The following is a 12082-nucleotide window of genomic DNA, read 5'->3' on the forward strand; positions in this document are numbered from 1 at the left end:
CAGCAGGGGCTTTGCCTGAGCAGCATCACCTTCCCTCTCCTCTGACTGGGCACATCCCACCCCTGTTAGGGCTGGTAGTACCCCAGGCCAACGGGAGCAGAATGGGGAATGCCGGCAGGGTGGAGGTGTGTGCAGACAGAGGAACAGCTCCTGCCAGACCCTGCTCACTGCCCCTGCCATTATCCTGGTGCTGTCCTGCTGTGGGGTCACTGTGTGGGGAAACTGCTGACCCGGAGGGACACCACTGACCCGGAGACTGCCCCGCCATGGGCCAGGCTACTAGCAGGGAGGCTGAAGCTTTTCCAGCAGCCAGCGGTGACTTGGAGGAGCCCCACAGCCATGCTGGGGCTGGGGATCTTCTCGATTTCCACACACTGCAGAAACTCTCCTTCCAAGCAAGAGCAGAGGGGTTTCTGAACAAGGGGGAAGCACACTCAGAGCAGGAACTGAAACATCACCTTTGAGACTTGCTGCTCCCCCCAGCCCGGCACAGCACAGACAGGCTGTGCCAGTTCACAAACTGTCCCGCCGGTGAGGAGAGCAGAGCCCGGCTGCCCACAGCAGGAACGCATGGCTGTGGAAAACCAGAGATAAGGGTCCTGCTTCCCAGAGCCTCCTTTCCTGTACACAGGACTGCCGGGAGCAGAATGCCTGAGCATCCATTCCCAGGAGGCCTTTCTTGATGGGAACCTGCTCCCTGCTGCACTCCGGACATTCCAGCAAGGGTCCTGGCTGGGCACAGCCTGTGTCCCTGTGGGAAGCAGCAGCCTGGCACTCCACAGGACCTGCAGCCCTGGCAGTGTCCCTGTGCCAGCAGCAGCCAGCACATCTGCTGCAGCAGCTTCAGTGTGAAGGGCCCACATGCCAGCCCTGCCACTATGGCATTGCTTCCCGGCAGGGGCCAGCTGCAGCAGTGACCACCAGCCCCAGCTGCAGCAATGCTTCTTGGGGGCCTGGGTGATTTGCCTGCCCCGCTTTGCATGCCTAAAGCTGCCTGGGGATGCATGGCCATGGCCACCGTCCCCACTCCAAGGCAGGTGGGCAGGGAAGCAAAGCCATCTCCATCCCGGTTCTGACCATCCAACAGCCTCCCCAGGTCTGGGGAAGGGAGGTGGGAATGTGGGAAAGATCAGGACACAGAAGCACCTCAGCTGTGGGAAGCTGCTTTGTTTTTTGCTTTACATTTTCCACCATTCCTGGAAGTGGACACTCTGACCTGTCTGCCGGGAAGCAGCCACAGCCCCCTTGTCCCCTTTTGGCCCCCTCAGCCTCTGCTCCTCTCCACCCTGCCAGGATGTTCCACTCCCAGAGGGTCTCCCATGACCCATAGGCTGCAGTCCCATGCACCCAAGCCAAGCAGCTCCATCCCAGCCCCAAGCATCAGCTCCAGGCTGATTTATAGAAATCCAATGGCTGGGGCTGACGGTGCCTCCTGCCAAACCTCATTAACGGCTGGCCTGGGAGAAGGCAAACAGCTTGTGCAGCAACAAGGAAATCCTTGTTTAAGCATTTCTGGCTATCCTGGGCCCTTCACCTCATGCCCAGGGGAGAAGGAGAAAGAGGAGATGAGGAGAAGGAGGAGGAGGAGGTGCAGGCCACAAGCCCCAAGCTGGCACTACCCTGGCAGCCACAAGAAAGGAAACACAAGGGGACACAGCAGAGTATGCACAGGGAGAGAGCCCCCAGGATGGGATGTGAGTTGGGGGGGAGCAGGAAGCCACATGGGCATGACAGGGGCAGAGGGCTCCCACACTGCCACAGGACCCTGCTCACCCCTTGGTGCCCTGTGCTCCCACCCATGCCAGGTTCCGCTGGCCGTGAGTGCAGTGAGCTCCGGGCACACAGGACCGCTGGGAGGCCATGGGAGCCCACAGTGGGCATGGGGCACTGGCACGCCTGGCCTGCAGACTGGCACCTACGAGCTCCGGAGCAGCCTCAGCGACCTGCATCCGCCTGCCCCACGTGTGGCTCGAGATCTATTTCATCATCTGGAGAAAAGCATTTACTGCCAATAAACGGGCTAATTAATTCTCCTCAAAGACCTCTCAATTATTCATTTCGGGCCACAGAGAAAACAATTACAGCACTTACCTCAGCCCTGGCTCGGCCAGTGCAGCAGCTGGAGGCAGGCAGGGCACAGTGGGGACGGCCCTGCACAGCTCTCAGCACGGACCCTTGGTGCCTGGGCAGCCCCAGCTCTGCCCACCCAGCCAAAGCGTCCCCACGCAGCGCTGAGCAGGGCTGTGGAGCTGGCACAGCCACTAGCCTTGAGCCATCATCGCCACCAGTACTCTCCCAGGGTGCGCCCAGAGCTGCCCCAGCACCTGGGCTCTCCCAGGGACCCCACGGCCACCCCATCCCCACAGCGCCGGGGCCCTAACCCACCCCCAGCCCTCGCTGGGGTACAGCACAGAGGGGCTTTTCCCCCGGCAGTTCTCCAGCTCCTTGGCCTTTGGGATAGTTGGTCCCTCTGCTCTGTGGCAGGGTCCAGCCCCTATTCAGCTGCACCCTGAGAAGCAAAACCCTCTGTTTGGGGGGTACGGTGGGATGGGGGGGCCCTTCCCGGCACGGCCGGACCCCGCCGGGGCTGAGGCCGAAAGGCCCCCCGGGGCTGGGTCTCTCCCACCGGCTCCCGGTGTGCCGCGGGTCAGGCTGCCTCGGCACTGGAGCCTCCGGTACCGCCAGGACCGCCGGGCCCCCCTGTTTCTCGGGAGTGGGGCCATCGCCGCCCCGGACCCGGCGGACAGAGTCCCCCGCAGGTCCCCGGAGCCGCCGGGCCGGGCCGGGCAGGGCGGGCGCAGTCGCCCCGGGTCCCGAACCCGCAGCCGCCCGTCGGGCCGGGAAGGGTTAAGGGCGGCCGGCGCCCCCCCGGCGCGGAGGCCGGGCCTGTCGGGAAGCCGGGATCTCTGCGGCGGTTTTACTGGAAAAGTCGCTGCCGGCGGAGGGGGGGCATCCGCGGCCCCGCGGGCTGGGGACGGGGCACCGGCCGGGACCGCGCGGCCACCGGGCCCCGGTCCGGACCACGCGGGGCTCCGTCGGGGCTTCCTCGAGGCAGCCCACGGGTCCCGCACCGGGTACGGCCGTGGCAGCCCCGGGACTCTGCCCGTCGGGGCTCTGTCCCGGGCCGAAGCTCGGCCGGTGCCGTGTGCGAACGGCGGCCGCCGCATGCCGCAGCTGCGGACACGTCACCGGCACCGGGACACCGGGAGTGCGGCGGGTGGGGGCACGACCCGGACTGGCTGAGCCTGGAACTGGCGCTCCCGGGCGTCGCCCCGCCATTCCCAGTAGCGGGAAACTGCTCGGCTCCGCGGCTCCGGCCCCTCAGGGGTGACGGATGGCGGCTGCCCCGGCCCCGGTGGGACCGGGACCCTCCAGGACGCCAGCCTACGGGGACGAGCCGTGGCAGCCCAGAGGGCAGGCAGGGTGGGCAGCACAGGCAGCAAGGGCAGTGTGGCTGTAGGGCCAAGGCAGCTTGGCAGGAAAACACCCCAAGCTCATGGTGAGAATGTCAGGGTCACTGCCCGGTCCTGAGCCAGCCCTGGGCACCTGGCACAAGACCCCCAGGGCACCACCTGAGCCACCGACAGCCCCGTCCCCACAGGGCCCCCCTTGCAGCCACCAGCTCTACTGGGAGGCTGATAATGGAGCTCACTGCCAGCCTGTCCCAGGGTAGTCCTGTGTGCCAGGGGCAGAGAGCTCGGCCCCAGCCTGGTGAGGGACAGCACTGTGCCCCCCCATCCCACAGCCCCTCTTGAGCCTCCTGCAGTGCAGGGCAAGCAGCTGGGCCTGGCAGGGCTGGGACGGGGCTGCCGGTGGGGCCGGTGGCAGGGGGGGCCCAGCTCCGGGAATCAGCCCCAGTGGCTGCCAGGCCTGTGGCAGGGAGGGGGGGAAACCCGATCCTCCGCGGTGGGGTCTGGGCTCCACTCCCAGCTCCCCAGCCAGGCCTCAGCTGCTAATTTTAGCCCCGGGGAGGCACGGCTGGAGCAGGAGCCCAGCGGAGCAGAGGCTCAGCCCACCACAGGAGCTGGTGTGGGCAGGTGGTGGCTGTAGAGCCACAGTGCAGTGTGGTCCTGGGCAAGCCCCCAGCAAGCCTCCAGCTGCCAGCCAAGCCACTGGCCAGGCATTGGCACTGCCCACCCACTGCCCACACTACTGTGTCCTCAGCTTGGCTGCCCCACATATGGCCACCAAGCTCCACCCTGGCCCTACTGGGCCCCGTGCAGATGGGGGAGCTCTCTCTGTGTGCTCGTAGTGAGGGGAGACCCTCGAGGGAGGTCGCAGCCCAGAGACACAGAGAAAGGTATGGGGCTGAAGGACAAGGGGCTCTGCAGAGGAGACCCAGCCACGCTGCACGGTCCTGCAGAGGATGTGGCCACCTCCTAGTGAAGGAGCCCCTGCTTGGCTGCAGGTCCTGCCTGGGCTATGGGGGCTGCACAGCACAGAGCCCTGAGCTGTCCCTCAGCTCTCTGAAGCCACCCTTCAGCATTTGCTGGAGTCACGCACAGGGACAGCCAGGATGCATGGGAGCTCTCCCCACTGTGGGCACCCCAGGGCCACCAGTCACCCCACTAGGTACTGTGGGAGTGGATGGGTGAGTGGCTGCGAAGGCCATGTTGAGGGATGCTCCAGCCACTGAGCCTTTCCAAGTGGAGAAAGCAGCTCCAAAGCCTGCCTTGCCCTAGGGCAGCCGCCCCAGGCATGGGGAGGGGTCCCTGGCTCAGGGCCCCACAGCTGCTCTTCCCCCCAGCCCTTCACCTGTGACGTGACCGGCTGTGCTGCCCAGCTCTTACTGGAAGAGGAAGCTGCTGGGAAGGCGGTGTGTGCGGCGGGGCAGCTTTGGGGAGGCTCGGCTGGGCTCGGCAGCCGGCACAGCTCAGCTGTCCATGCTTCCAGGTCCAGGGCCAGTAACGGGAAGCGTCTGCTCTCAGTGACGGTAAATCAGATCGGGGAGATTAGAGGCCTTTTTGCCTAATCATGAGCAGCTTGAAGTTGGAGGACAAGTTCCTGGAACAAAGAGGAAATGGAGGCAGTAAATAAAGAAAAACTGTTAACATGTGGCCCTGCGTGTGAAAAATGTCTCATGAAGGACTGTTTATGGCTCACTCATCTGCGGGGCTGACAGCGAGGGGGGCAGTGAGGGAGGGGGCCCCATGGGCAGGGGTGCAGGCAGGGGCAGGGCAGCCGGTGGGGAAGCTGCAGGGCTCAGGATGGGGGATCTGGGGAGGGCAAAGGCTATGGCGGGGCAGAGGAAGGGAGAAGGCAGCAGCATGGCAGGAGCCATGGTGCAGGTGGCTGGAATGTGGCACATACATAGGTGGGCAGGGCTGGGCAGCATAGCCCCTGAGGGGAAGGGGGGACCTGAACGCACCTACCCTGCTGATCCCCTGCAAACGTCAGGAGAAAGTGTCAGGTTCTGCAGAGCTGTGCCCCCCTCCCCATTTACAGCACGAGGCAGATGCAGCCCAGCCAGTCCAGCCTGACAGGGAAAGGCAGGGGGGTTTCACTGCTGCACTGGGCACATGCCCTCCTGCTCCGGGGCAGTGCAGAGTTCTGCCAAGAGGCCGGTTGGTCCCCCAGAGGAGGCAGGTAGCGCTGAGAACTGCGGAGCTGCCCACAGACCCCACAGCACCGGTGCAGTGCCAGCCCACCTTCGGTGCCACCGGGTGATGTGTCGGCTGCTGCCAGGGCAGACACAGCCAGAGCTGGAGCCAGGTGACCCCGTGCCAGCCCTCTTGGCAGCGGCACAGCGTGGCGGGAGCCGCAACTATCCTCGCTCAGCCATGGAAAGACTCGCGGATCCCCCCTGGCGCCCAGGATGGGGCTCCCGGTGAAGCGAGGGGCCGCGGGAGACTGCGGGGCTGGGGCGGTCCTCCACCCGTGTCACCCAGCGCCACTGTGGCTGAGGCGAGCGCAGAGGTGGGGGATGGAGGGACGACGGCTCTACAGTGCCCACACAGGGACTGCTGCCCCGTGCCGTCGCCACGAAATCCCTGCCCTGGTCCCGGGGCGGGGGCCGAGCGGTCCCGCCCCCGCCCGGGAGCCCTTGCGGGGGGCGGTCCTGGCGATGCGGGCGGTGCTGCGGCAGGGACGGCTGCCCTGGCCCAGGGGGGTGCTCGGGGGGTCGCAGCCGCGGAGGCCCCCCCGCCCCGCCGCGGTTTCCCCGCGCACCGTGGACCTGCGGAGCGACACGGTAACCCGGCCGTGCGCGGGGATGCGCCGCGCCATGGCCCGCGCCGTCGTGGGCGACGACGACTACGGGGAGGACCCGACGGTGAACGGTGGGCGGAGGGGACGGACTTTCCGTGAGGTCCCCGGACCTGTGGGGTTCCCGGCGCCCCGGGACCCCCAGCGCCAGCCCCCCAGGACTCCCGTGTCCCCCCGCAGAGCTGCAACGCCGGGCCGCGGGGACCCTGGGGACGGAGGCGGCTCTGTTCGTGCCCACGGCCACCATGGCCAACCTTATTGCTGGTGAGTCCGGGGCTGCGCTCGCTGCTCCCCGCGCCCCCAGGCCCGCTCCGGGGGCAGGTGGTGCCCCCGTCCCGTGGGACGTGTGGAGGGCCCGGACAGCCCTGCGCCTCTCGGGTCCCCAGAGCCCCGTTCCTCGGGAGAGCATTGCTGGGGCCGGGGCCCCCTCTGCTTTCCCCGGGGTAGAGCCCCACTGCTGCCGGGGAAGTCGTGGGGTGGTAGGGCAGAGCTGTGGGGTGCTGCCCTTGGCAATCCTCCTTCACGGCCCCTCTTCCCCTAGTGATGTGCCACTGCCAGCAGAGGGGGACTCAGCTGTTCCTGGGTCAGAACGCCCACCTGCACCTCTATGAGCATGGTGGGGCCGCACAGGTGGGTACCGAGGGCGGGCACGGTGGCACTGGTGGCAGTGCAGGCAGGGGCAGGAGGGCGGCCATGTGCTGCCCTCCTCTGGCTGCCCTCCTCTGGCTGCCAGAGCTGCGCTGGGCAGAGGACCCACTGCCACAGCATCACCCAGATTGTCCCAAACCACAGGCTGTGCATGAGTAGGGGCTGAGCACACCCGATGGAGGGGACTGAGGGGCAGAGGGCTGGAACCCCCCTGTCCCCTGTTGGCTCTGTGCTCTTACCCGCCCTGGCTGCAGGTTGCTGGTGTCCATTCCCAAGCCCTGCCAGATCTGCCAGACGGCACCTTCGACCTGGACCAGCTGGAGCTGACCGTCCGCGAGGCCCACGGCAGCCGGTACCACCCACGCCCTCAGCTCATCTGCCTGGAGAACACGCACAGCTCGGCAGGAGGCCGGGTGCTGCCCCTCACCTACCTCAGGCAGGTGGGAGCCCACGGACAGTGCTGGCACAATCCTGCCTGACATGAACAGCTAGACCCAGCACATTGACGCTCTGGGGACGCTGGAGCTCAGAGCGCAGCTCACGGTGGACAAGATGCCCCAGGAGTCCATCTCAGACCAGCTGCCCCTGTGCCCCCCAGGTCCGTGAGCTCGCTGACCACTATGGGCTGCAGGTGCACATGGATGGCGCACGGCTGATGAATGCGGCGGTGGCCCAGGGCGTGGAGCCTGCTCAGATCACCCAGCACTGTGACTCTGTGTCCCTCTGCTTCTCCAAGGTGTGCTTGTGTGGAGAGGGGTCCCCAGGGCTGGCGGGAGGCAGCGCAAGCTGGAGCTTGGCCCTTGTTTGCAGGCGTTGTGCTAAGAACCCACCTGGCAGGCTGGATGTGTCCCCAAGAGGGGCAGCAGGGGTGACCCTCCTGGTGGCTCTGCAGGGCCTGGGCGCCCCGGCTGGCGCGGTGCTGGCGGGGCGCAGGGAGTTCATCGCCGAGGCCTGGCGCACGCGGAAGCTGCTGGGCGGGGGGATGCGGCAGGCGGGAGTGCTGGCGGCCGCTGCCCTCCTCGGGCTGCGGCACGCGGAGGCCACGCTGCACAGAGACCACGACAATGCCCGGCGCTTTGCAGAAGGTACCTCAGGGCCCCTCGGCCTGCCAGGAGGTAACGGCACACCCAGCACTGCCAGGCACTGCTGGGGTAGTGCTGGCTCAGGCACCATCCCCCAGTGGTCATGCTGGGTCTCCAGCCAGGTGAGGATGCTGCTGAGATCCTCACCTGTCTGGAGTGCTGGGATGATTCTGTGACCATCCCCATGGTGCCCGCAATGACCCTGGTACCACACGGCGGGGTAAAGGGCCCCCCTTCAGCCAGGACCTGGGGCATGGCTGGGCAGGTAGCCTCTCCCAGGTAGCCAGGCACTGGGCTTGCACCCACCACCCTGGCCTCCCACAGGCATCCACGTGCTGGACTTGCCTCTCTGCTCTGTTAACCTGGCAGCAGTGGAGACCAACATCGTGATGGTAAATGTCCGGGGGGCCTGGCCATCCCCCGCCGAGCTCTGCGATCACCTGCGTGCCACCAGCGAAGAGGAGGTGGCTGAGACTGGGCAGGCTGTCAGCGTCCTGCTGCTCCCCTGGTCGGCACACACCGTGCGCGCCGTCTGGCACCGCGACATCTCGGCCCACGACACTGAGCTCGCAAGGAGCAAGCTGGAGTTTGTTGCCAGGAAGTGTCAGGAGAAGCTGGCCCTGGGACTGCATCCAACTCCTTTGGGCACAGGGGGAGCCTGAGCATCCTCCCAGCTTCCCCCCCAGCTGAAGCAGGTAGGCCAGCCCACAGTGCAGGGGCTGGGACCAGCCCCTGTGTGCTCCAGGTGTGTTCCCAGCTGACTGCAACACATCATCTGTCCCCACAGGCAGACTGACAAACCAGGGTGAGCCCAGCCTGGGGGAGACCCCAGACCTTGGGGTGGTCAGTGCACAAAATAAATGTTTTCTGGCAGTACTGTGGCTGTGCGGGGTGTTTTAAGTGTGCCTGGCTCTCTTGCCTCTGCAGCAGGGACATTTCGGCCAAGGTCCCCATGGAGGGACAAATGCTCCTGAGGACATGGAAGCATGTCATCCAGAGGACCAGAGTCACTGCACAGCAGCGCCAAGGTTTGTGTCTGGCCAGGACTGTCCCAGGAGCATGAGCCCAGCCTGGCTTAGATGGCTCCATCACCCCCATTCCCAGAGGTTTGTGTCATCCCAGTCCTGCAGCCACAGGTGGGCTCCCCAGGCTTCTCTGTTATGTTCTGGGTCAGTGAGTCTGCAGCCCAGAACTCTGTGCTGGAAGAAAGGATTCCCTCAGCAGTAATCACACTGGGTGTGCACTCACTGGCTCCCTGGGAAGCAGCTACCCCAGGCAACAGTAATTCTTGTTTTATTTTGTATTGACAATATGCAGTTTAAAGGACACTGAGGGAATGATCTTCATCAACCAGTTGTCTGGACAGAGCCTTGGAGCCCTCAGCCCCTCATGCTCCGGCAGGCAGGAAGGCAGGAAGACCCCAGGAAAGGGGCACCAGCCTAGGCAGGGCAGAGCAGAAGGGGCCAGGGGGGTCTGAGGCAGTGGCCACCCTGTGCTGGAGCAAGGAGGCAGTGGGCAAGGGGAACACTGGCTGGCTGCCTGGTGCCGTCATGCAGGGCCATGGTCCCTGTCTGTTTGCTCTCAACATGCCATCATGCTCTTGAAATCATGTTCAGAATGACCTGGGATGAGGAACCAAGCCCTGTGAGCAGCAGCTGGCCCCGCTCCTCCCCACAGGGAGGTGACAGCCAGCCCTGCACCCACCTGATCTGTCTCAGCACAGCCCTCCTGCCTACCTGAGTGAGGATGTAGCTGTTCTCAGACAGCTTCTCAATGACATCAAAGTGATCCACACCGGCCAGATCCAGCAGGGAGACGGACCAGCCGGCTGCACGCAGGGCCTGCGGAGAGAGCGGTGCTGGCAGGAGGGACCTCAACGCCCACCTGCCCTGCACAGGGCAGCAGGAATGACAGCTTGAAAAGGACTGGTGTCCTTCCCCAAGCCAGAAGCACCACTCTGGTCCAGCATGCGAGCTCTTCATCCCAGTTGGACACATTGGCAAGGGCCAGCTGGAGCAGCACTCCCGTGGAGCTGGGCAGGGCGCTGCGGGAGCTCACCTGGCTGTACTCCTGCGACTGCCTGCGAAACTCCGGGGAGTCGTGCTGGGCCACAACCACAAGCACCTCACAGGCTGCTGGCACCGCCGGGGCAACGTGTCGCATGGGACTATTCCTCTGGGCCACCTCCCTGCAGGAGTCACCGCAGTGGCAGCTGACACAGCCCCTCGCTCCAAGAGCAGCCATGTCCTTGGCTGGGCTCATCGGCCAGGGGGTGGCACAGGCGCAGAGTGGCCACAGAGCCACTGATGTCTGCCTGCCTGTGCCCTGTCCCTGTGGCTGTCCCTGCAGTGTGCAGGCTCACCGGCTCATGTTCAGAGCATCGTTCACATAGGTGTGCAGGATGGGCTCCAGATCGTACACGCCGCTCACCAGCACTGCTCCTGAAGGCAGAGGCACTGGCAAGTGAGAGGCCACAGCTTGGGTGGCTCCCACAACCCTGGGGACCTCATCATTGGGCAGCTCATCCCCTCGGCTCCACAGCCCCACAGCCTTGTTCCAAGTGCAGAGACCAGTTCTCCTCCAGCCTCTTCACTGGGATATGCCAACCCTACCTTTGATATCTGGCACCACGTGGAATTCCGTCCAGTCTGTGAACAGCACCATGGCTGCCAGGTGGGCCCCTGCCGAGTGCCCACACAGGTAAATGCCTCTGGAAGGAGAGCGCCGTGAGCCAGTTCAGGGAGTGATTGGCAGGGACACCTGGGGACACCTAGAGACATCCTGCTCCATGCGGAGGGGGCAGCACGCCTGAACACAGCAGCTCGGATGTTTCCTAATCCATCAGCTGCTGCCTTGTGCAATGATAGGATCGGGGCTGCAGGCACTGCCCAGCACTTGGGCTGAGGTGCTGGAGTCTTTGTCCTGGTACAAGGCTCGTTTGCCCCCCCAGCCACACTCACACATCAGCCCCCCTGGGAGCTGCCCACCTGATCTCAGGGTACTGTTCCACCAGGAAGGCAAGGCTGCGGCGCACCTGCAGAACCATAGTGTCCATGTGGCCTGGGCAGAGGGCAGAGGGCAGGGTCAGAGGGCGCCAGGCCATGCGCGCGGCCACAGCCTCTGCAGGGTGACACCCACCTCGGGGGGCTGTGTCGTACCCCACCGCCACCACCGCCACCCCCTGCGACACCAGCGGGGGGGCTGCAAACCCCGACTCGTCCTTACTGGGGGAAGAGAGACGCTGACAGGCTCTGGGGGCCAGGGGCTGTGGGGGCCAGCTGGGGACTGGTCAGACCCCACGTACCCAGAGAGTCCCAATGTCAGGAGAAGGGAGTCAGTAAGGGTGGGCAGGGGGAGTCCCTTCCCAAGGGATCCCACCTCACCTCAGGCACTGCCAGTATCCGCCATGGATGTAGACCAGGACCGGGAAGGCTGCACAGTGCAGTGGGGGGTGAGCAGAGGATCTGACCCCTGCCCACCCCCATCCTCACCGTCTCTGTCACTTACTCCCAGAATGGTCCGTGGGGAAATAGATGTCCAGCTTCTCCCCGTCCCCTTTGCCATAGGGGACGTGCAGCGAGGTCTGGGCGCTGGCCCGGGCCCGCTCGGTTCCTGCAGGGCGGGAGGCGGTGGGGCATGGGGCCATGGCACCGAGCGCAGCCCCCACTCCCGGCGTCCCCCGCTCCTCACCTGCCGCCGTCACCGCGAGGTGGGCGTCGATGATGGTGTCCCGGTCGAGGCGGGGGGACCAGCGGCTGGGGGAGTACTGGTCCTCCAGCGCCTGCGAGGAGGCAACGGGGCTGCAGCGGGGGCCGAGAGAGACCCCGCGGTCTGGCCGAGAACCGCGCGCTACCTGCCCCCGGGCCCTACCTCGGCGGACATGTCCCGCCACCCGCCCATGGCGCGCCCGGTCCCGCGCCCGGTCCCGTCCAGACCCTGCGCCCTCTGCCCGCCCGGGGGCGGGGCCAGAGCGCGGGGGCGGGGCCGACTCCTTCCCATTGGCCACCCTGGAGGCGAGGCTGGAGCTCGGGCACAGGGCCAGAGCTCGGGGGCGGGGCCAGGGCCGGGGGCGTGTCCGGCCCCTCCCATTGGCCCTCCTGGCCCGGAAAGGCGGTGCCGACGCTCAGCGGAAAATAAGAATTTTGGCG

At 65.8% G+C, this 12082-nt stretch overlaps 2 protein-coding genes across 6 annotated transcripts; one reads left to right on the top strand and one right to left on the bottom strand.

Moving 5' to 3' along the window:
- The first annotated feature begins 6098 nt into the window (after positions 1 to 6098).
- Positions 6099 to 8879, top strand: LOC108508700 (probable low-specificity L-threonine aldolase 2). 3 transcript variants are annotated; one of them, XM_017837713.1, is made up of 8 exons: positions 6175 to 6278; positions 6385 to 6468; positions 6746 to 6834; positions 7107 to 7292; positions 7451 to 7588; positions 7745 to 7937; positions 8259 to 8629; positions 8862 to 8879. In XM_017837713.1, the coding sequence occupies exons 1-7, from the start codon at positions 6212 to 6214 to the stop codon at positions 8594 to 8596; spliced, it is 1095 nt and encodes a 364-aa protein (XP_017693202.1). In that variant the 5' UTR covers positions 6175 to 6211; the 3' UTR covers positions 8597 to 8629; positions 8862 to 8879. The 3 variants fall into 3 exon arrangements, with proteins under 3 accessions (XP_017693203.1, XP_017693202.1, XP_017693201.1); XM_017837712.1 differs by lacking the exon at positions 8862 to 8879 and adding an exon at positions 8722 to 8810; XM_017837714.1 differs by lacking the exon at positions 8862 to 8879 and having other exon boundaries at positions 6099 to 6278; positions 8259 to 8810.
- A 332-nt stretch (positions 8880 to 9211) lies between these two features.
- Positions 9212 to 11884, bottom strand: AFMID (arylformamidase). Of its 3 annotated transcripts, none has more exons than XM_017837716.1 (11): positions 11805 to 11884; positions 11625 to 11715; positions 11442 to 11546; positions 11318 to 11366; positions 11073 to 11158; positions 10922 to 10994; positions 10547 to 10644; positions 10297 to 10375; positions 9993 to 10122; positions 9671 to 9775; positions 9212 to 9556 (listed from the first exon to the last, which is right to left on the bottom strand). In XM_017837716.1, the coding sequence occupies exons 1-11, from the start codon at positions 11832 to 11834 to the stop codon at positions 9527 to 9529; spliced, it is 876 nt and encodes a 291-aa protein (XP_017693205.1). In that variant the 5' UTR covers positions 11835 to 11884; the 3' UTR covers positions 9212 to 9526. The 3 variants fall into 3 exon arrangements, with proteins under 3 accessions (XP_017693205.1, XP_017693204.1, XP_017693208.1); XM_017837715.1 differs by having other exon boundaries at positions 10297 to 10390; XM_017837719.1 differs by lacking the exons at positions 11073 to 11158; positions 11318 to 11366 and having other exon boundaries at positions 10297 to 10390.
- Between the last annotated feature and the right edge of the window lie 198 nt (positions 11885 to 12082).

This window comes from Lepidothrix coronata, unplaced genomic scaffold (assembly GCF_001604755.1).
Source record: "Lepidothrix coronata isolate B3197 unplaced genomic scaffold, Lepidothrix_coronata-1.0 Scaffold308, whole genome shotgun sequence".
Taxonomy (NCBI): Eukaryota; Metazoa; Chordata; class Aves; order Passeriformes; family Pipridae; genus Lepidothrix; species Lepidothrix coronata.

Bases quoted from the DNA above. Each gene is read 5' to 3' on its own strand.
- AFMID (XM_017837715.1), bottom strand. From the start codon at position 11,834: ATGGGCGGGTGGCGGGACATGTCCGCCGAG. The intron at 11,716-11,804 runs GTAGGGCCCGGG...GCCTCCTCGCAG, and splicing joins GGCGGGACATGTCCGCCGAG to GCGCTGGAGGACCAGTACTC. The intron at 10,123-10,296 runs GTGAGCCTGCAC...TGACTCCTGCAG, and splicing joins GATGCTCTGAACATGAGCCG to GGAGGTGGCCCAGAGGAATA.
- LOC108508700 (XM_017837714.1), top strand. From the start codon at position 6,212: ATGCGCCGCGCCATGGCCCGCGCCGTCGTGGGCGACGACGACTACGGG. The intron at 6,469-6,745 runs GTGAGTCCGGGG...CTCTTCCCCTAG, and splicing joins CATGGCCAACCTTATTGCTG to TGATGTGCCACTGCCAGCAG. The intron at 7,293-7,450 runs GTGGGAGCCCAC...TGTGCCCCCCAG, and splicing joins CCCTCACCTACCTCAGGCAG to GTCCGTGAGCTCGCTGACCA.